Source organism: Theropithecus gelada, chromosome 19 (assembly GCF_003255815.1).
Source record: "Theropithecus gelada isolate Dixy chromosome 19, Tgel_1.0, whole genome shotgun sequence".
In the NCBI taxonomy this organism is placed as follows: Eukaryota; Metazoa; Chordata; class Mammalia; order Primates; family Cercopithecidae; genus Theropithecus; species Theropithecus gelada.
Genome location: NC_037687.1, coordinates 41,488,964 through 41,509,986, shown reverse-complemented (window position 1 = coordinate 41,509,986; position 21,023 = coordinate 41,488,964). Strand labels below are relative to the sequence as shown.

At 53.2% G+C, this 21,023-nt stretch overlaps 2 protein-coding genes across 3 annotated transcripts in view; one reads left to right on the top strand and one right to left on the bottom strand.

Moving 5' to 3' along the window:
- The window catches only part of RYR1 (ryanodine receptor 1), a 160,168-nt gene extending 140,337 nt beyond the window's left edge, over positions 1 to 19,831 (top strand). For both annotated transcript variants that reach the window (XM_025369191.1, XM_025369190.1), the window contains 15 exons: positions 303 to 373; positions 1,402 to 1,546; positions 3,956 to 4,042; positions 5,358 to 5,609; positions 6,494 to 6,624; positions 9,064 to 9,106; positions 9,733 to 9,863; positions 9,956 to 10,016; positions 11,617 to 11,763; positions 12,006 to 12,140; positions 17,103 to 17,259; positions 18,201 to 18,265; positions 18,354 to 18,454; positions 18,791 to 18,842; positions 19,594 to 19,831. In XM_025369191.1, coding sequence (XP_025224976.1) covers positions 303 to 373; positions 1,402 to 1,546; positions 3,956 to 4,042; positions 5,358 to 5,609; positions 6,494 to 6,624; positions 9,064 to 9,106; positions 9,733 to 9,863; positions 9,956 to 10,016; positions 11,617 to 11,763; positions 12,006 to 12,140; positions 17,103 to 17,259; positions 18,201 to 18,265; positions 18,354 to 18,454; positions 18,791 to 18,842; positions 19,594 to 19,689 — 1,674 coding nt within the window. In that variant the 3' untranslated portion in view covers positions 19,690 to 19,831. The remainder of the gene's footprint in view (positions 1 to 302; positions 374 to 1,401; positions 1,547 to 3,955; positions 4,043 to 5,357; positions 5,610 to 6,493; positions 6,625 to 9,063; positions 9,107 to 9,732; positions 9,864 to 9,955; positions 10,017 to 11,616; positions 11,764 to 12,005; positions 12,141 to 17,102; positions 17,260 to 18,200; positions 18,266 to 18,353; positions 18,455 to 18,790; positions 18,843 to 19,593) is intronic.
- Positions 19,832 to 19,907: 76 nt separating this feature from the next.
- The window catches only part of MAP4K1 (mitogen-activated protein kinase kinase kinase kinase 1), a 29,114-nt gene continuing 27,998 nt past the window's right edge, over positions 19,908 to 21,023 (bottom strand). Inside the window, exon 31 of the mRNA XM_025369195.1 lies at positions 19,908 to 20,085. Within this exon, the coding sequence (XP_025224980.1) occupies positions 20,016 to 20,085 (70 nt within the window). The 3' untranslated portion in view covers positions 19,908 to 20,015. The remainder of the gene's footprint in view (positions 20,086 to 21,023) is intronic.

Sequence of the window (21,023 nt, the reverse complement as noted above, 5' to 3'; positions counted from 1 at the left end):
TGGTGCTGGGAATGCCATGGTGGGGCGCAGAGGTCAAGGTGGTGGGAAGCAGTGGGAGACAAGCAGAGCTGCACTTGGAGTCAGCCCGACCCTGCGCAGTGCTTTGGGCAAAGGTCTTCACCTCGATGAGCCTCAGTTTCCCCTCTGTAAAATGGGAGTCATAATCTGCCTCTTTCTGGTGGGGAGAAGTGTAAAACTTAGATTACCCAGGGGAAATAAGAAAGGAGATGAGAGGAACAGGCAAGCAGCCCTGAGAAGCGCTTGGGGTGGGGACTCAGCCCTGATGGTTGCCCCGCCCCTAGGTGGATGGAGTGGAGGAGGAGCTCCCGCCGGAGCCGGAGCCGGAACCAGAACTGGAGCCGGAGAAAGCAGAGTGAGTGGCTTTGGGGCCGAAGTGCCCAGCCCCTATCACTGCCTCCATCCTAGACTAGGAGCCTCCAGAGATCAGGCCCCGGGGCTGTCCTGGCCACCCTGTGTCCTCGGTGTCACCCAGCCCAGACTCAGGCACGGAAGAGAGGCTCTGAGAAAAAGAATCAAGAAATAAATGCTCCAGCTTGAGCACTATAAAAAAAAATTAAAATTGGCCGGGCGCGCTGGCTCACGCCTGTAATCCCAGCTCTTTGGGAGGCTGAGGCAGGTGGATCACGAGGTCAGGGGATCGAGATCATCCTGGCTAACACGGTGAAACCCTGTCTCTACTAAAATACAAAAAAATGAGCCGGGCGTGGTGGTGGACACCTGTAGTCCCAGCTACTTAGGAGGCTGAGGCAGGAGAATGGCATGAACCGGGAGGCGGAGCTTGCAGTGAGCCAAGATTGCGCCACTGTACTCCAGCCTGGGCAACAGAGCGAGACTCCGTCTCAAAAAAAAAAAAAAATTTAAATTAGCCAAGCATGGTGGTATGTGGAGAGACTGAGGTGGGAGGATCACCACTGCACTCCAGCCTGGGTGACAGGGCAAGACCCTGTCTCAAAAATACAAAAACAAAAACAAAAAAAACAGAAAAATAAAAACTCCCATCTAACCGCCAGGCCATCACATGTGCCTTCCCTCTGCCTGGAACACAGGCCCCCATGCCTCCTCTGAGTCTCTCTCATCCTTTCCAATTCTCCAGGACACCTGACCCCCTCCTAAGCTGAGGAAGTGTCTCCTCCAGATTCCCACAACCCCCTGAACTTCCGGCATCCCAGCCCTGACCACTCTGGGCTGTCACTGCCTGTCTCCCACATTGGACTGGAGCCTCATAAGGGCAAGTCCTGATTATCTCATCATCCCATGTACCCAGCACCATCCAAACCTGGGCCAGGCATGGGGCGGGCCCCCCACGAATGGTTTTGAATGAATGAACTCATGCATTGCCTGCCCAGGCACCTCCTGACCTCTCTCTGTCCCGCCCTGCAGTGCCGAGAATGGGGAGAAAGAAGAAGTTCCCGAACCCCCACCAGAGCCCCCCAAGAAGCAAGCACCTCCCTCACCCCCTCCAAAGAAGGAAGAAGCTGGGGGTGAATTCTGGGGAGAACTGGAGGTGCAGAGGGTGAAGTTCCTGGTGAGGATCCATCCAGGTCACTTGAACCTTCTTCTCCCCGGGAACCCCACCTCTGGTGTCCACCTCTCCTGCTCACCCTGTTCTTGAGTTCACCTGTTCAAGCTCATCTCCAAGAAGAACCCTAGCTGGGGAGAGGGCAGAGGCATCCCCAGACCTGAGGACAGGGTAGCATTTTCAGATGGCCCTCACTTGGTTCCTTGTCCCCTCCCTGCTCACAATCCTTATTCCAACCTCCACACCTCTGTTCATCAGGGTCACCCAACCCACACTTCCACCTCCATCCTCTATCCAGAGCTACATTCAATGAGGCCACCGCTCTGGCCTTCCCACCATGGCCTGTTCTTGGCTGTCAGCCTTTAGAGTCTTAGTCCCTCCATTACTCCCAGTGCTGCTGTGGAGGTCTGAGCTCTCTCCCAGTTCCTGGGAAAGCGCTCATCTCATCCAGGCCAGGAAGAAGGGTGGGTGTTGGGAGGCAGGTCCCAGGGTTCCCTCTATCCTGTCTCCTCTCCAGGCCTGGCCTGATAGGAGGGGGTAAGGGAGGCTGGACACGGTGGCTCACGCCTGTAATCCCAGCACCTTGGAAGGCTGAGGCGGGCGGATCGCCTGAGGTCAGAAGTTCAAGGCCAGCCTGGCCAACATGGTGAAACCCCATCTCTACTAAAAATACAAAAAAAAAAAAAAAAAAATTAGCCAGACATAGTGGTGTATGCCTGCAATTCCAGCTACTCAGGAGGCTGAGGCATGAGAATCGTATGAACCCAAGAGGCAGAAGTTTCAGTGAGCTGAGATCGCGCCACTGCACTCCAGCCTGGGCGACAGAGCAAGACTCTGTCCCGAAACAAAAGTTGCAGGGGAGGGCGGTGAAGGAATCATGTGGAACGAAGGTGGTTCGTGAGAATTTGTGGGAAGAATGAGGGATGGAGGGAAAGGTGGAGAGAAAGAGGGAGAGATGGAAGATGTTCCCGGCCATGTGAGGGGGCTCATGCCTGGAATTCCAGTACTTTGAAAGGCCAAGGTAGGAGGATCGCTTGAGCCCAGGAGTTTGAGATAAGCCAGGGCAACAAAGGGAGATCCCTGTCTCTATAAAAGAATTTTTTTTCCTTTTTTTTTTTTTTTTTTTCTCTGTTGCCCAGGCTGGAGTGCAGTGGCGCGATCTCAGCTCACTGCAAGCTCCGCCTCCTGGGTTCAGCCTCCTGGGTTCATGCCATTCTCCCACCTCAGCCTCCCGAGTCTGGGACTGCAGGCGCCCGCCATCACACCCGGCCAATTTTGTGTATTTTTAGTAGAGATGGGATTTCACCGTGTTAGCCAGGATGGTCTCCATCTCCTGACATCATGATCCGCCCGCCTCAGCCTCCCAAAGTGCTGGAATTACAAGCGTGAGCCACTGCGCCCAGTCGAATTTTTTTTAATCTTTTTTTTTTTTTTTTTTTTTTTTTTTATTACTGCTCCTTGCAGAGCAGGGCTACCCTATAGGCAGTGCACCCAGAGTAGCCAAAATTGTTTTTTTAATTAGCTGGGCGTGGTAACACATGCCTGTAGTCCTGGGTATTCAGGAGGCTGAGGCGGGAGCATCACTTGAGCACAAGAGGTTGAGGCAGCAGTGAGCTATGATTGCGTCACTGCACTCCAACCTGGGTAACAGAGCAAGACCTTGACTCAAAAAAAAAAAAAAAAAAAAGTTCCCTTTCATCTTCTGTAAAGCAGACAGGGTGACCTCACTCAGGGAGCAGCATGCCAAATGGCTTGGAGCTTGGACTCTGGAGCCTGACTGCCTGGGTTCAAATCCCAGCTATGCCACTCATTGGCTATGTTACCTTGAGCAAGACTCCACTTCCCTGAGCCTCAGTTTCCTCATCTGTAAAGTGCGCATAACGGTAGTACCCACTTCACAGTGCTGTGCTGAGCATTAAACAAGTTCTTGCAAATAAAGCTCTTAGCCCAGATGTTGGTATAAGCAAGCACTGAATAAATAGGAGGTTGAGGCCAGGCGCGGTGGCTCACACCTGTAATCCAGCACTTTGGGAGGCCGAGGTGGGTGGATCACCTGAGGTCAGGAGTTTGAGACCAGCCTGGTCAACATGGCGAAACCCCATCTCTACTGAAAATACAAAAATTAACTGAGTGTGGTGGTGCACGCCTGTATTCCCAGCTACTCAGGAGGCTGAGTCATGAGAATTTGAACCCAGTAGGCAGAGGTTGCAGTGAGCCAAGATGGCGCCACTGCACTCCAGCCTGGGTGACAGAGCAAGACTCCGTCTCAAAAATAATAATTAATTAATTAATTAATAGGTTGTAGGAACAGATATTGAGAGCCCAAGTGCTTTGACGGTGGGTAAATGATGGGATGAATTCTCCAGGGAAGAGGCTGATCTGTGAGTGCTTTCTCTCTTTTTGTCTTCTCTCCAGAACTACCTGTCCCGGAACTTTTACACCCTGCGGTTCCTTGCCCTCTTCTTGGCATTTGCCATCAACTTCATCTTGCTGTTTTATAAGGTGCTGGTCCTGAAGGGCTGGGAGGGTCAGGCCCTTATCCATGCTGTGGGATGGGAGGCTCAGCCCCCATCATAATTTCAGGGTTCCTCCAGTGAAGTGACAAGGCATTGGGCTCAGGGGCCTTAGGAGGGTTCAGGCTGGACACCTGGATCCTGGGATCCCCCTCCATGGGGGTGAGTAGGGGATACCTGGATCCATCTGGGACAGAAACCTGAGTGCCTGTGGGAGTTAGAACAGGAGCAGGAGCTGAGTTCTCTGCTCAGCTCGGCCACATGCCAGTCCTGTGTGCCTGGCTGCAGGCCCTCAGATCTCGGCAACACCCACTGATTCCGTTAAGCATCTTTGCTTTCACGTAAGCTAAACAGAAGTTTGCGGGGAGGAAGAAACAGTCCGCTCACAGAATGAAAGGAAAGGGCTAAGAACCAGGCCTCCTGAAAGACAAAGGGACCCTTGGGGTCTTGCCAGGGGTCTAGATAACAGGACAGTAAGGTAGACTAGAGAGATCAAAGCATGGCTTCTGTGGGACCCAGTCCTGCTCCACCGCCCACTGGTGCATGACGTTAGGCAAGGTGCTTACCGTCCCTGAGCCTCAACCCTCTCATCTGTAAAATGGAATACCTCTTAGTGCTGTGGGGATTGAAAGAGGATAAGGCACCAGGCACAGTGGCTCACGCCTGTAATCCCAGGACTTTGGGAGGCCAAAGTAGGTGGATCACCTAAGTCAGGAATTCAAGACCAGCCTGGCCATATGGTGAAACCCCGTCTCTACTAAAAATACAAAAACATTAGCTGGGCATGGTGGTGGGCACCTGTAATCCAAGCTACGCAGGAGGCTGAGACAGTAGAATCCCTTGAACCCGGGAGGCAAAGGTTGCAGTGAGCCAAGATTGCACCACTGCACCCAGGCTGCGTGATAAGAGCGAAACTCCGTCCACCCCACCGAAAAGAAGAGGATGAGTATGTGTAAGGCACTTAGAGCAACAGTACCTGGCATATAAAAAGCACGGTGTAAATGTTTAACTGCTACTAATTTTCGTGTTAGTGTTAATATTAGTGGGCAGTCTCTTTAGAGCTCCACTATGAAGATGAACCAACTCTGTCTTCAGTTCTGTGCCACTCAGTTCAACAGGCTAATTCCCAGGTCAGAGTCTGATTTGCTAGCTAGGGCCCTGGTCCCACCCCTTGATCTTGATTGACAGCCACACCAAGACTGTATCTGGTATGGCCCCAGTCCAATCTCAGGAACGGAGGCTCAATTTTGTGAGTGGGCTCTGCATGTGGCAGACCCACAGATAGATCTCTGTCCCCATTTCAGGTCTCAGACTCTCCACCAGGGGAAGACGACATGGAAGGCTCAGCTGCTGGGGACGTGTCAGGTGCAGGCTCTGGTGGCGGCTCTGGCTGGGGCTTGGGGGCCGGAGAGGAGGCAGAGGGCGATGAGGATGAGAACATGGTGTACTACTTCCTGGAGGAGAGCACAGGCTACATGGAGCCCGCCCTGCGGTGTCTGAGCCTCCTGCATACACTGGTGGCCTTTCTCTGCATCATTGGCTATAACTGTCTCAAGGTGGGCCCATGGCCATGGTTCTGGGGCAAGGGCTTATTGGCTGGGTGGGGCTGGGGGCGGTGCTGGAGTACTGGCTGGGGCTGGGGACCCTCACAGTGGCTGGGACAGAGGGGGCCCAGGGTTGGGGTGAGGGCTGGGGAACTGGGTACAGGATTGGGGTCTCCAGCAAGGATGATAGGGGTCTCCAGCAAGGATGACATTCAAATTGGGAACGGTCTTGATACTTTACTATTGGATGAACTTTACTATTGGAGTTCTTTGGGCTTAAAACTTTCATACATGCTGTTCCCTCTGCCTGCAAAGCTTTGCCCCGCTTCCACCTCCTTGCACCTGCCTCTGTTTTATTCATCCTTCAGTTCTGAGTTCAGACCTCCCTCCTTGGGAAGCCCTAGGTGGCATCAGGCACCACTCCTGGACTCCCACAGCTCCCCTGTTCTCACATCCTGGACCGATCCCTCTGCCTGTGCCCCACCCCCATTGTGGCCCTGACCCCTCTATGCCCCTATATCCCAGCCCTGACACCCCTGCCTGTGCCTCCCCACTGCCAGCCCTATCCCCTCTGCCTGTGCCCCCCCATTCCAGCCCTGACTCCTCTATCTATGCCCCCCATCCCGGCCCTGATCCATCTATCTATGTACCCACATTCCAGTCATGACACCTCTGCCTGCGCCTCCCCCATCCCCGCCCTGACCCCTCTGCCCATGTCCCCCACATCCCAGTCCTGAGCCCTCTGCCTGGACCTCCTCATTTCTACCCTTATCACTGGGAAAGCACTTCTGATGTGGGGTCGCACACAGACCCCAGCAAGATCTCATGGCTTCTGCTGAGACTGTGGTCCAGCCAAGGTGCCTGACACCCACCCTTGGCCTCCTCCCACTATCCAGGTACCCCTGGTAATCTTTAAGCGGGAGAAGGAGCTGGCCCGGAAGCTGGAGTTTGACGGCCTATACATCACAGAGCAGCCCGAGGACGATGACGTGAAGGGGCAGTGGGACCGACTGGTGCTCAACACACCGTAAGGACCCAGCCCCCACCTCAGAGTGGCAGCAGGAAGGGACCTGGGTTTCCACCCAGTCCAGGATGGGACCCAAAAAAACTAAGGTTTCAGGCCAGGCACGGTGGCTCACGCCTGTAATCCCAACACTTTGGGAGGCTGAGGCGGGCGGATCACGAGGTCAGGAGTTGAAGACCAGCCTGGCCAACATGGTGAAACCCCGTCTCTACTAAAAGTACAAAAATTAGCCGGGCGCGGTGGCTCAAGCCTGTAATCCCAGCACTTTGGGAGGCCGAGACGGGCGGATCACGAGGTCAGGAGATCGAGACCATCCTGGCTAACACGGTGAAACCCCGTCTCTATTAAGAAATACAAAAAAACTAGCCGGGCGAGGTGGCAGGCGCCTGTAGTCCCAGCTACTCGGGAGGCTGAGGCCGGAGAATGGCGTGAACCCGGGAGGCGGAGCTTGCAGTGAGCTGAGATCCGGCCACTGCACTCCAGCCTGGGCGACAGAGCGAGACTCCCCCTCAAAAAAAAAAAAAAAAAAAAAAAAAAAGTACAAAAATTAGCTGGGCGTGGTGGCATGTGCCTGTAATCCCAGCTACTGGGGATGAATCAGGAGCATCACTTGAACCTGGGAGGTGGAGGATCAAGTGATGATCACACCATTGCACTCCAGCCTGGGCAACAAGAGTGAAATTCCGTTCCCCATGCCCCCGGCAAAAAAAAAAAAAACCTAGAGTTTCAGTCCCTGCAGGCCCTGCCTCATTCTCCCCAAGCCTTACTCTTCCTTTCAATAAAAGAGGCACATTTTCCATGCATTACAGCATCTGTGTGGGTGAGGGTGGCACACGGAGATTCCTAGACTTGAGGCCTGGAAGTTCCTCTTCAGTGACTCTGGGGTGTGAGCCCAGGAACCCGTGTTTTAAACCCTGTCTCCCGGTGTGATTCTTACTCAGGCGCAATGAGTGCAAAGTAAGAAAACATGGCCAGGCGTGGTGGTTCACGCCTGTAATCCCAACACTTGGGAGGCCAAGGTGGGCAGATCACTTGAGGTCAGGAGTTCAAGACCAGCCTGGCCAACATGGTGAAACCCCATCTCTACTAAAAATACAAAAAGTAGTCTCTACTAAAAATACAAAAATTAGCCAGGCATGGTTGTGGGCACCTGTAGTCTTAGCTACTGAGGAGGCTGAGGCATGAGAATCACTTAAACCTGGGAGGTGGAGGTTGCAGTGAGCCGAGATTGTGCCTCTGCACTCCAGCCCGGGCAACAGAGCGAGACTCCGTCTGAAAAAAAAAAAAAAAAAGAAAAGAAATCATTAGGGGCCTTAGGGGCCGCACTCAGTGGCTCACGCCTGTAATCTCAGCACTTTGGGAGGCTGAGGCGGGAGGATCCCTTGTGCCCAGGAGTTCAAGACCAGCCTGGGCAACATAGGGAGACCTCTATCTTTAGAGAAAAAAAAACAAAAAAGTTAGCCAGACATGCTAGCCTGGTTAGCGCATGCCTGTAGTCTTAGCTACTTCGGAGGCTGAGGCAGGAGGATCGCATGAGCCCAGGAGTTCCAGGATGCAGTGAGCTATGATTATGCCACTGTCCTTCAGTCTGAGTGACAGAGCAAGACCCTATGTCTGGGAGGAAAAAAAAGAATAGGAATTGGAAGTGCAATGAATCGAAGCACTTCAAATAATTGTAAATCTGTGAACTCATAATCAATCGTCACTCCACCCTCTCAAACAACAAAACTCGGTAGCCATACTTGAGGATGTTAGGGCATCAATTTGTCTCTTGGAAAACTGGTCAATAAAGGGCCAGAATCATGAAATTAAATGAAATCAACCAGTATGAGGAAGGAGGCGGTTCCACTGGAGTTGGTGCTGTGTCAGGCTGCTGGTTTGGACTCCTTCCCGCCCGTCACCACGCCAGAGCCTCTTTATCAGAGTGCCATTCTGAGGTCTTTTTTGCACATCTGGCTCTGAATGCAAATTCTCTACCTCATCTGGGGTCCAGCAAAGATGGCAGGGGGGGTCCCCACTGCTCAAGGTTCCTACAAGAAAAGCAGTGGAGCCAGGCACGGTGGCTCACGCCTGTAATCCCAGCACTTTGGGAGGCCAAGGCGGGTGGGGGGGGGATCACCTGAGGTCAGAAGTTCGAGACCAGCCTGACCAACATGGCAAAACCCAGTCTCTACTAAAAATACAAAAATTAGCCGGGCATGGTGGCGGGCACCTGTAATCCCAGCTACCCAGGAGGCTGAGGCAGGAGAATCGCTTGAACCTGCGAGGCAAAGGTTGCAGTGAGCCAATAACACACCACTGCACTCCAGCCTGGGCGACAGAGTGAGACAGAGAAAAAAAAAAAAAAACAGTGGAATTTCAACCCACCCCCCAATGTGACTGACAGCTCCGATCCCTCTGGCCCTAACATCTCACACTCACGCGCGCTCTCTCTCTCGGCAGGTCTTTCCCCAGCAACTACTGGGACAAGTTTGTCAAGCGCAAGGTGAGAGGACATGGATGCACTGGGTCCTGGATTAGGTCCCTGCCTGCCACCAGGTCGTCACAGGATTGCCGAGCACTTGCTTGGTGTGTGACCTTGGGCAAGAGGTTTTTTTGCCTCTCTGAGTAGCACCTCAGTTTCCCCATGGGGAGATGGGTATAGTAAGCGCACTTCCCTTTCTTGAATGGGCACATGGAAAGAGCAGAGCATCAAGGCTGGGCGCGGTGGCTCACACCTGTAATCCCAGCACTTTGGGAAGCCAAGGTGGGCGGATCACTTGAGGTTAGGAGATCAAGACCAGCCTGGCCAACATGGTGAGACCCCGTTTCTACTTAAAATATAAAAAATTAGCTGGTGTGGCGGCGGGCGCCTGTAATCCCAGCTACTCAGGAGGCTGAGGCAGGAGAATCACTTGAACGTGTGAGGCAGAGGTTATGGTGAGCAGAGATGGCGCCACTGTACTCCAGCCTGGGCATCAGAGGGAGACTCTGTCTCAACACAAAACAAAACAAAACAATGCACCTCTCATTTCTCGTTCAGAGTTTGGAGTGTCCCCAGAACCCCCTTGCAGGCCACGACACACACCACACTCCAGCTGTGTCTACACAGCTTGACGCTCTCTTGTGCAGGTCCTGGACAAACATGGGGACATCTACGGGCGGGAGCGGATTGCTGAGCTACTGGGCATGGACCTGGCCACACTAGAGATCACCGCCCACAATGAGCGCAAGCCCGACCCACCACCAGGGCTGCTGACCTGGTGAGCCCAGGACGCCCCTGCACAGGCCTGGGGCATGCAGGGGAGGTGACTGGGGTCTGACACTCAAGCATATCTCCTCCTACCCCCCACAGGCTCATGTCCATCGATGTCAAGTACCAGATCTGGAAGTTCGGGGTCATCTTCACAGACAACGTGAGCAGGGGCCTGCAGATTGGGGAGGGACTCTGCAGGGGTGGGGCGTTAGGAGGGTTCCCAGCTTGGGGGATTCCTGACCAGAGAATGACTCCTGGGACCCTGAGTGGCTGTGACCCTAGGGTACCTTCTTACCCACACAAGGCTCCTTATCCCCCCAGACATCGTTTTATTATTATACTATTTTTTTAAAAATAGCTGGGATTGGGTGTGGTGGCTCACGCCTGTACTCCCAACACTTTGAGAGGCCAAGGCTGGTGGATCACTGGAGTCCAGAGTTTGAGACCAGCCTGGACAATATAGTGAGATCCTCTCTCTACAAAAAAATTTAAAAATTAGCTGGGGCTGGGCGTGGTGGCTCACACTTGTAGTCCCAGCACTTGCGGAGGCCGAGGCAGGTAGATCACTTGAGGTCAGGAGTTCAAGACAAACCTGGCACTGGGCATGGTGGCAGGTGCTTGTAATCCCAGCTACTCGGGAGGCGGAGGCAGGAGAATGGCTTGAATTCAGGAGGTGGAGGCTGCAGTGAGCCAAGATCGCACCACTGTACTCCACCTGGGTGACAGAATGAGAATCTGTCTCAAAAAAAAAAAAAAATTAGCCAGGCAGCCAGGCACAGTGGCTCACACCTGTAATCCCAGCACTTTGGGAGGCAAAGGCAGAGCATTGCTTGAGCTCAAACATTTAAGACCAGCTTGGGCAACTTTTGTAGAGACGGTGAAACCCTGTCTCTACAAAAAATACAAACATTAGCCAGGTGTGGTGGCACACACCTGTAGTCCCAGCTACTCAACAGGCTGCAGTGGGAGGATGGCTTGAGCCCAGGAGGCAGAAGTTTCAGTGAGCTGCGTGTTCACCACTGCACTTCAGCCTGGATAACAGAGTGAGACCCTGTCTCTAACAAAAAGCAGAGAGTGGCCAAGTGCGGTGGCTCAGGCCTATAATCCCAGCACTTTGGGTTGGGAGGCCGAGGTGGGTGGATAAATAGAGGCCAGGAGTTAGAGACCAGCCTGGCCATCATAGTGAAACCCCAGCTCTACTAAAAATACAAAAAGTAGCTGGGTGTAGTGACCCACACCTATGGTCTCAGCTACTTGGGAGGCTAAGCAAGGCTAAGGTAGGCTTAGCCTCCTTCACTTGGACCCTGGAGGTGGAGATTGCGGTGAGCTGGGATTGCGCCATTGCACTCCAGCCTGGGTGACAAGAGTGAAACTCCATCTCAAAAAAAAAAGAGGAAGAAATGAGGGAGTTTCACTATGTTGCCTGGACTGGTCTTGAACTCCTGACCTCAAGTGATCCTCCTGCCTCAGCCCCCAAAAGCGCTGGGATTACAGGCATGAGCCACCACACCCGGCCCAGAACATCCTTTGGCTTCCTCAGTGTGCCCTTGGATTCCCAGATTATTTCCTTCTGCAGGGGGCTCTCATCTCCCCGCAGGACGCCTTCTCACCCAGAATGCCCCGTCCTCCATGTACTCCCCAGCCAGGGCTGGCACCCGACCCCCAGGGCATAGCTGACTCTCCCGAGTGGCCCCTACCCTCCAGAGTGCTCCTCATGTGTCCCTGCCTTCCCCCTGACACCTGGCCCTGTGCGCCCACAGTCCTTCCTGTACCTGGGCTGGTATATGGTGATGTCCCTCTTGGGGCACTACAACAACTTCTTCTTCGCTGCCCATCTCCTGGACATCGCCATGGGGGTCAAGACGCTGCGCACCATCCTCTCCTCCGTCACCCACAATGGGAAACAGGTGTGGGGAGGACCTGGCTGTGGGGCGTGGGCCAGCAGGGACCAGCATGGCAGTGGGTGGTGGAGGGGTGAGGGCCGGGCAGCTAGGCTGAGGAGGGGCAAGGCCAGGCGGGGCCAAGCCAAGGGTGTGTGGGGCAGCAAGGTAGAGCCACGGGGACTGAACTGGGGCCAGGACCCAGAATGGGCGCGGCCAGGGGAGGGCAAGCCCAGGGCGGAGCTGACCTGGCCCCGTCCTGCCCCCAGCTGGTGATGACCGTGGGCCTTCTGGCGGTGGTCGTTTACCTGTACACCGTAGTGGCCTTCAACTTCTTCCGCAAGTTCTACAACAAGAGCGAGGATGAGGATGAGCCTGACATGAAATGTGACGACATGATGACGGTGAGCCCCTCCCCCAGCGCTCTGGGACCCTTCCTTCTCCCATCTGTTGAAGGGGTTAATAATGGTACCTCCAGGCCAGGCGTGGTACCTCCAGTCTGCAATCCCAGCACGTTGGGAGGTGGAAGCGGGAGGATCACTTGAGTCCAGAAGTTGGAAACCAGCCTGGGCAACAAGGCAAAAATCCCGTCTCTATAAAAAATGTTAAATATTAGCTGGGTGTTGTGTTGTGTGCCTGGAGGCTAAGGCAGGAGGATCACTTGAGCCCAGCAGTTTGAGGCTTCAGTGAGCTACGAATGGGCCACTACATTCCATCCTGGTAGACAGAGGGACACCTTGCCTCTAAAAAATGAAAATAGTACCTACAGTTTGGCAAGCTGATGCATGCCAGGCACATTTTGGTTTTTTTGTTTTTGTTTTTGTTTTTTTGAGTCAGAGTCTCGCTCTGTTGCCCAGGCTGGAGTGCAGTGGCACAATCTCGGCTCACTGCAACCTCCACCTCCCAGGTTCAAGTGATTCTCCTGCCTCAGCCTCCCAAGTAGCTGGGACTACAGGCATATGCCACCGTGCCCAGGTAATTTTTGTATTTTTAGTAGAGACAGGGTTTCACCATGTTGACCAGGATGGTCTCCATCTCTGCCTGTGCCCTTGTGATCCGCCCACCTTCGCCTCCCAAAGTGCTGGAATTACAGGCGTGAGCCACCGCGCCCGGCCATGTCAGGTACTTTGAACAGTGCCAGGCAAATGAGTGCTCCACATCTGTTGGCCATTGTTTCAATATTATTTGAGCTGAGGTTTTTTTTTTTTTTTTTTTCTGAGACGAAGTCCCAGGCTGGAGTGCAGTGACATGATCTCAGCTTACTACCACCTCTGTCTCTCAGGTTCAAGTGATTCTCCTGTGGCGTGAACCCGGGAGGCAGAGCTTGCAGTAAGCTGAGATCCGGCCACTATACTCCAGCCTGGGCGACAGAGCGAGACTCCGTCTCAAAAAAAAAAAAAAAAAAAAAAACGAAAACCAAACAAGTGATTCTCCTGCTTCAGCCTCCTGAGTAGCTGGGATTACAGGCAAACACTACCACACCCAGCTGATTTTTGTATTTTTAGTAGAGCTGGGAGATCTCACTATGTTGGCCAGGCTAGTCTTGAACTCCTGACCTCAAATGATCCACCCACCTCGGCCTCCCAAAGTGCTGGGATTACAGGCCTGAACCACCACACCCAGCCTTATTTGAGCTTTTCAAATGGATTATTATTGGAAAGGTACTCAGGGAGCTTGCCCCTGCCACTTATGAGCCATGTGATTTTTGGACAGGCTACTCAACCTCCTCCCTATGCCCTGGGGGCTTCACTTGTAAAATGAGTGTGTAATAGTAGGACTAATAGGTGCTCCCTGGCTATCGAAGACTTAAAAGACTTAGACTAGTGCCTTGCACGGTGGCTCATGCCTGTAATCCCAGCACTTTGGGAGGCTGAGGCGGGCAGATCACCTGAGGTCGGGAGTTCGAGACCAGCCTGACCAACATGGAGAAACCCCGTCTCTACTAAAAATACAAAATTAGACCGGGCGCGGTGGCTCACGCCTGTAATCCCAGCTCTCAGGGAGGCAGAGGCGGGAGGATAGCTTGAGCCCAGGAGTTCGAGACCTGCCTGGGTAATATAGCGAGACCCCGTTCTCCACAAAAAGGAAAAAAAAAAAAAAAAGACAAAAAATACAAAATTAGCCGGGCATGGTGGCGCATGCCTGTAATCCCAGCTACTCGGGAGGCTGAGACAGGAGAATCGCTTGAACCCAGGAGGTGGAGGTTGCAGTGAGCCGAGATCGCGCCACTGCACTCCAGCCTGGGCAACAAGAGCGAAACTCTGTCTCAAAAAAACAAAACAAGGCCGGGCGCGGTGGCTCACGCCTGTAATCCCAGCACTTTGGGAGGCCGAGGCGGGCGGATCACGAGGTCAGGAGATCGAGACCATCCTGGCTAACATGGTGAAACCCCGTCTCTACTAAAAAAAAAAAAAAAAGCAAAAAATTAGCCGGGCGAAGCGGCGGGCGCCTGTAGTCCCAGCTACTCGGGAGGCTGAGGCAGGAGAATGGCGTGAACCCGGGAGGCGGAGCTTGCAGTGAGCCGAGATCGCGCCACTGCACTCCAGCCTGGGCGACTAAGCGAGACTCTGTCTCAAAAAAAAACAAACAAAAAAAAAAAAACAAAAAAAAGACTTAGACTAGTGCCTGGCACATCCTCAGGATTATATAGATGTTAGCTTCTATCATCATTATCCACAATTAAAAGTTTCATCCAGGCCAGACGCAGTGACTCATATCTATAATCCCAACACTTTGGGAGGCTAAAGCAAGAGGATCACTTGAGCTTAGGAGTTCGAGGTTGCAGTGAGCTATGATTGTGCCACTGCACTCCAGCCTGGGTACCACAGTGAGACTCTGTCTCAAGTTTAAAAAAAAGTTTCACCCAAGGTATACCCAGCGTTCAATGCGTATTTTTTCTCTTCTATTCTAATAATGGTGATCATAGCCCCAATTGATACGAACTTACTAGAGACATAGGCCACAATTAAAAGAGTCATTTCCCAGGTTTATCTCCAAAGATGTCCTGTAATCTGGCTCCCTGGGTTCCTTCCTGCTCTCAGGACAAAGTCCAGCTCCTCAACCTGACATCTGAGGCCCTTCCAGACACAGCCTCACTGCCTACAGCCTTGTTTTCATTATAGTCACTTATCTTAGCTTTTACTCTAGGATGATTGTGTTCTCTCACATCCTGGGAACACAAAAAGAACAAGTGTATGTCGGGTGCTGTGGCTCACGCTTTTAATCCCAGCACTTTGGGAGGCCAAGGCAGGTGGATCATCAGAGGTCAAGAGTTTGAGACCAGTCTGGCCAACATAGTGAAACCCCGTCTCCACTAAAAATACAAAAATTAGGCCGGGCACGGTGGCTCACGCCTGTAATCCCAGCACTTTGGGAGGCCGAGGCGGGCGGATCACAAGGTCAGGAGATCGAGACCACAGTGAAACCCCGTCTCTACTAAAAATACAAAAAATTAGCCGGGCGCGGTGGTGGGCGCCTGTAGTCCCAGCTACTCAGGAGGCTGAGGCAGGAGAATGGCGTGAACCCGGGAGGCGGAGCTTGCAGTGAGCCGAGATCGCGCCACTGCACTCCAGCCTGGGCGACAGCACGAGACTCCGTCTCAAAAAAAAAAAAAAAAAATACAAAAATTAGTGGGATGTGGTGGTGTGCGCCTGTAATCCCAGCTACTTGGGAGGCTGAGGCAGGAGAATCTCTTGAACCCTGGAGGCGGAGGTTGTGGTGAGCCAAGATCGCACCATTGCACTCCAGCCTGGGCAACAAGAGAAAAACTCCATCTCAAAAAAAAAAAAAAAAAAAAAAAAAGTACAAAAATTAGCTGGCTGGGGTGGCACGTACCTGTAATCCCAACTACTCAGGAGGCTGAGGCAGGAGAATCTCTTGAACTCGGAGGTAGAGGTCGCAGTGAGCCAAGATTGCACCACTGCACTCCAGCCTGGGCAACAGAGCAAGACTCTGTCTCAAAGAAACAACAAAAAAAAACCAAGTGTAAAGTTGTTCCCAAATGCCAGGTAGACCATGCTCCCTCACCACCTCCATTCAGACCCTTCTTGCGGCTCCCCATCCACTGCGGATAAAATCGAATCACCCCGCCACGGCTTACAAAGCCTGGGAAGATCTGGCCCGGCCTGGGTCGAACCACAAACCCTCTTGCTTTTTGCTTTCTGGTTGCCTGGTCGTCTTTCAGTTCCCCTAGGACTGCGTGTTTCCTCCTGACTGAAGGCCTTTGCACCTGATGTTCTCTCTGTTCCCTAGCCCAGGCCCAACATACACACACACACCCCATTCACTTGATACCTCACCTTTCCACTTAAATGCTGCGTCCTACAGGAAGCCCCTGACCACGGGCTGGGCCGGGGCCTACAGAGCCACGTGTCCAGGCCCTGCCTCATCTCTCTCCCTGCTCTCCTGCACAGGAGCTCTGTTTTCCAGCCTCACCCCACCATTTTCAGTTCCTCACAGCAGCAAGCTGTATTCTTTCCTCACTGATGGTGTTGCAGCGTGTGGCTTTCTCTGCCGGGAACACTCTCTCCCACCACCCCTCCACCTAACGCCTCCTTTAGGTTTCAGCTCACACCTGCCTCCTCTTCCAGGAAGCCTCGCCTGATCACTTAGGCTGGATCAGATGCCTCCAGTAGGCTGTTAAAGCTTCCAGCGCTTCCCCCAGCTCATCCCTGGTCACACTGTGCCTCCCCACCCCAGCCCCGACCCTCTGCCTGTGCCCTCCCATCCCGGCCGTCACTCCTCTGCCTGTGTCCCCACATCCCAGCCCTGACCCCTCTTTCTGTGCCCTCCCATCCCAGCCCTAACCCCTCTGCCTGTGCCCAACCCTGGCCCTGACCCCTCTGCCTGTGCCCCCCAACCCTGGCCCTGACCCCTCTGCCTGTGCCCCCCAACCCTGGCCCTGACTTCTGCCTGTGCTCCCCACCCAACCCGGCCCTCACCCCTCTGCCCATGCTCCCCGTGGGACTCTGCCTGTGCCCCCCGACCCTGGCCCTGACCTCTCTGCCTGTGCCCCCCCACATCCTGGCCCTGACCCCTCTGCCTGTGGCCCCCTATCCCGGCCCTGACCCCTCTGCCTGTGCCCCTCGTCCTGGCTCTGACCCCTCTGCCTGTGCCCCTCGTCCTGGCCCTGACCCCTCTGCCTGTGATCCGCACCCAACCCGGCTCTCACCCCCCTGCCCATGCCCTTCCTGTCACAGCCCTAACCATTTCTGGCTGTTGGTCCCTGTCTGATGCTGTATCTCTGAGGCCTCGGCCCAGGGCTGTCTCAGTCGTTACCGTACCTTCAGCCCTGCCTATCCCGGGGCGCTGGCTGGTACTCAGTGAGTGTTGAATGAATGAGTGACCAATGTGCTCCCTTCCCTCAGTGTTACCTGTTTCACATGTACGTGGGTGTCCGGGCTGGCGGAGGCATTGGGGACGAGATCGAGGACCCCGCGGGTGACGAATACGAGCTCTACAGGGTGGTCTTCGACATCACCTTCTTCTTCTTCGTCATCGTCATCCTGTTGGCCATCATCCAGGGTCAGTGCTGGGAGTGGGCGCTCAGGGCCCAGAGGGAGGCTAGCTCCGTGGCTAAGAATGCAGGCCCAGGATCCAGTCGGCCTGGATTCATGCCCCATCTCTACCTCTCGCTACTGTGAGACCCTGGGCAAGTCGCCTCTTGGGGCCTCAGTTTCTCCATCTGCAAAACAAGGGCGTCAGTGGTACTGACCTCATAGGTTGTGATCAGGATTAAGTCAATGCATAGGCGCTCAGTGTCTGGCTCATATCAGTGCTCAATAAAGGCCTGAGATATTTATGTTATACATATACGTATATTATATATATTATTCATATACGTATATTATATATATTATATATACATATATTATACGTATATTACATATATGTGTGCATGTATGTGTATATATAAATATACATATATACCTATATATACACACACATACACACACACATATCTCTCTCTCTCTCTATATATATATATATATATTTTTTTTTTTTTTTTTTTTTTGAGAGGGAGTCTCGCTCTGTTGCCCAGGCTGGAGTTCAGTGGTGCGATCTTGGCTCACTGCAACCTCTACCTCCCAAGTTCAAGTGATTCTTCTGCCTCAGCCTCCCGAGTAGCTGGGACTGCAGGCACGTGCCAACACGCCCAGCTAATTTTTTTTTTTTTTTTTTCGTATTATTAGTAGCAATGGGGTTTTACCACGTTGGCCAGGCTGCTCTTGAACTCCTGATCTCACATGATCCTCCCGCCTCAGCCTCCTAAAGTACTGGGATTGCAGGCATGAGCCACCGCACCCGGCCAATAAAGGCCTAATATTATCTTCTTAGGAAGTGAGATTAGGGGTGAGATTAGGGAGATGGGGGATGGAGGGCAAGCCCTGGAGGTACCTAGCTGGAGAGGGAGGAGTCTGAACAAAGTCAGAGGTTGGGCTCTGACTCGTGTCCTGCCACCCCAGGTCTGATCATCGACGCTTTTGGTGAGCTCCGAGACCAACAAGAGCAAGTGAAGGAGGATATGGAGGTGGGTCATGTCTGGGGGTAACCCAGAAGGATTACGGGATTCAGGGGGTCAAGTGGGCCTCCACTCTGATGTCTCTTGCCACTCACAGACCAAGTGCTTCATCTGCGGAATCGGCAGCGACTACTTTGATACAACACCGCATGGCTTCGAGACTCACACGCTGGAGGAGCACAACCTGGCCAATTACATGTGAGCACGGACACACTGGCCAATCAGGAGGGTGGGGGGCATGGCTGCCAATAGCCAGGGGCGGGGTCCTTAGCTTTGGCCAGTTAGGAAGGGGGGTGTGGTGTCCATGTGGGCAGATTCCCTGCCAGCCAATCAGAAGGTAAGGGTGGGGCCCCGGGCGATGGTTCACACCTGTAAGCCCAGCACTTTAGGAGGCCAAGTGAGGAGGATACCTTGAGGCCACGAGTTCGAGACGAGCTTGGGCAACATAGCAAGACTTTCTCTCTACTATAAATAAAAAAATAAAATAAGGTAAGGGTGGTTCAGACTTGTCTCCTGTGGTCCTCTCACCCTCAGGTTTTTCCTGATGTATTTGATAAACAAGGATGAGACAGAACACACAGGTCAGGTAAGGGGGTGTTAATGGGAGGACAGTGGGCAGGACATGGAGTCCTTTCACATCAGGCCAGTCAGTAGGTGGCAGTAAAAAGCTCCTATCAATATCAAGGCTTAAGGCTGGGGCTGGTCGCGGTGGCTCACGCCTGTAATCCCAACACTTTGGGAGGCCAAGGCGGGTGGATTACTTGAGGTCAGGAGTTTGAGACCAGCCTGGCCAACATGGTGAAATTCCGTCTCTACTAAAAATACGAAAATTAGCGGGATGTGGTGGCGCACGCCTGTAATCCCAGCTACTTGGGAAGTTGAGGTGTGAGAATTGCTTGAACCCAGGAGGCGGAAGTTGTGGTGAGCCAAGATCATGCCACTGCACTCCAGCCTAGGCGACAGAGTGATACTCTGTCTCAAAAAAATGGATTTGGGCTGGGCGTCCTGGCTCACGCCTGCAATCCTAGCACTTCAGGAGGCCACAGCGGGAGAATTGCTTGAGACCAGAAGTTCAAGACAGCCTAGGCAACATGGCGAGAGAGACCCTGTCTCTATTAAAAAATGAGCCAGGGGTGGTGGTGTGCACCTGTAGTCCCAGCTACTCTGTAGACTGAGGCAGAGAATCGCTTGAGCCAGGAGGCTGCAATGAGCTGCGATTGCTACCACTGCACTCCAGCCTGGGCAACAGAGCAACACCCTGTCTAAAAGTATATATATATATATGTCTCAAGGGTTTGAAGATGTGACCAATGAACTCCTTCTATCCCCAATCCTAGGAGTCTTATGTCTGGAAGATGTACCAAGAGAGATGTTGGGATTTCTTCCCGGCTGGCGATTGTTTCCGCAAGCAGTATGAGGACCAGCTTAGCTGAGACCCCCAGCTGGCTCTCCACCCCCACCTCAAGTGCCTTATTCTCACAGCAAGTCCCTTAGTCCCCAAGCTCCTCCCCCTAAGGCAGCTGGGGGAGAGGTGACCTAGTACTGGAAAATAAATCTGTGCTACGCCCCCCAGCATCATTGTGTTGGGCTGTTGAAATTCTGGAGGAGTGGGCATCCAGAAATTGTTTCCCCCAAGAAAAACAAGATGACAGCAGAGGCTGAAGTCACGTTTATTGGGAGAAGAGGACATGCCATGACCACTAGTGCGTCTGTGGGGGAGGGGGGTGCAAGGACTAGTTCCTAACACCCCCCTAGGGACTCATTCCTGGATGTAGAGGTTGCTGGGAGCAGTAGGATCATCCACTGGGCGTGTCTCCACCACTACAGGCCTGTGGAAGGAAGAGAGAAGTCAGTTCATTTATTCATTCATACGTTCATTGATTCATTCATTTACAAAGTAGTTAACAGAGACTGTGCCAGCCCCATGCGGAACTATAGCAGTGAACAGGCAGACATGGTCCCTGCCCTTGGAAAGCTCTAGAGGAGGAGATCAACGTGAATCAGTGAATTACTTGAAAAAAGCATGGCATGCCTGGCAGGGAAACCTAACCCAGGAGGTCAGCCCAGACTCCCCAGAGAATGGATGGTGCAGCCTGAAGGAGGATTAGGAGGGAACTTGGTGAAAGGGCAAGGAAGAGTGTTCTGGCCGGGGAGAACAGCCTGTGCAAAGGATTTGAGGTGGGAGAAAGGCTGGGACTTGGTTGAAGATGTCATGGCCGTGCGGGCTGTGGCCAGGATTGAGTCTTTATCTTGAGGCCACGAGAGGATTTTAACCAGGGACAGAGTGACACGATCAGATCTGGATTTTAAAATGACCCTTCTGGCATGTCAAAAGGACACAGGGGCTCCTTAAGGTGGTTCCCACTGGCTAAATTTGAGACTCTTTGTGCCTCAAAATAAATAATGACAAGGCCGGGCACGGTGGCTCATGCTTGATAGTGATAGACTATAACCCACAGAATGAAAATCCCTGAGACCATGCTGGTATAAAGAAAGAAGGGATGATGGCCGGGCGCGGTGGCTCAAGCCTGTAATCCCAGCACTTTGGGAGGCCGAGGCGGGTGGATCACAAGGTCAGGAGATCGAGACTATCCTGGCTAACATGGTGAAACCCCGTCTCTACTAAAAATACAAAAAACTAGCCGGGCGTGGTAGCGGGCGCCTGTAGTCCCAGCTACTTGGGAGGCTGAGGCGGGAGAATGGCGTGAACCCGGGGGGCGGAGCTTGCAGTGAGCCGAGATCGCGCCACTGCACTCCAGCCTGGGAG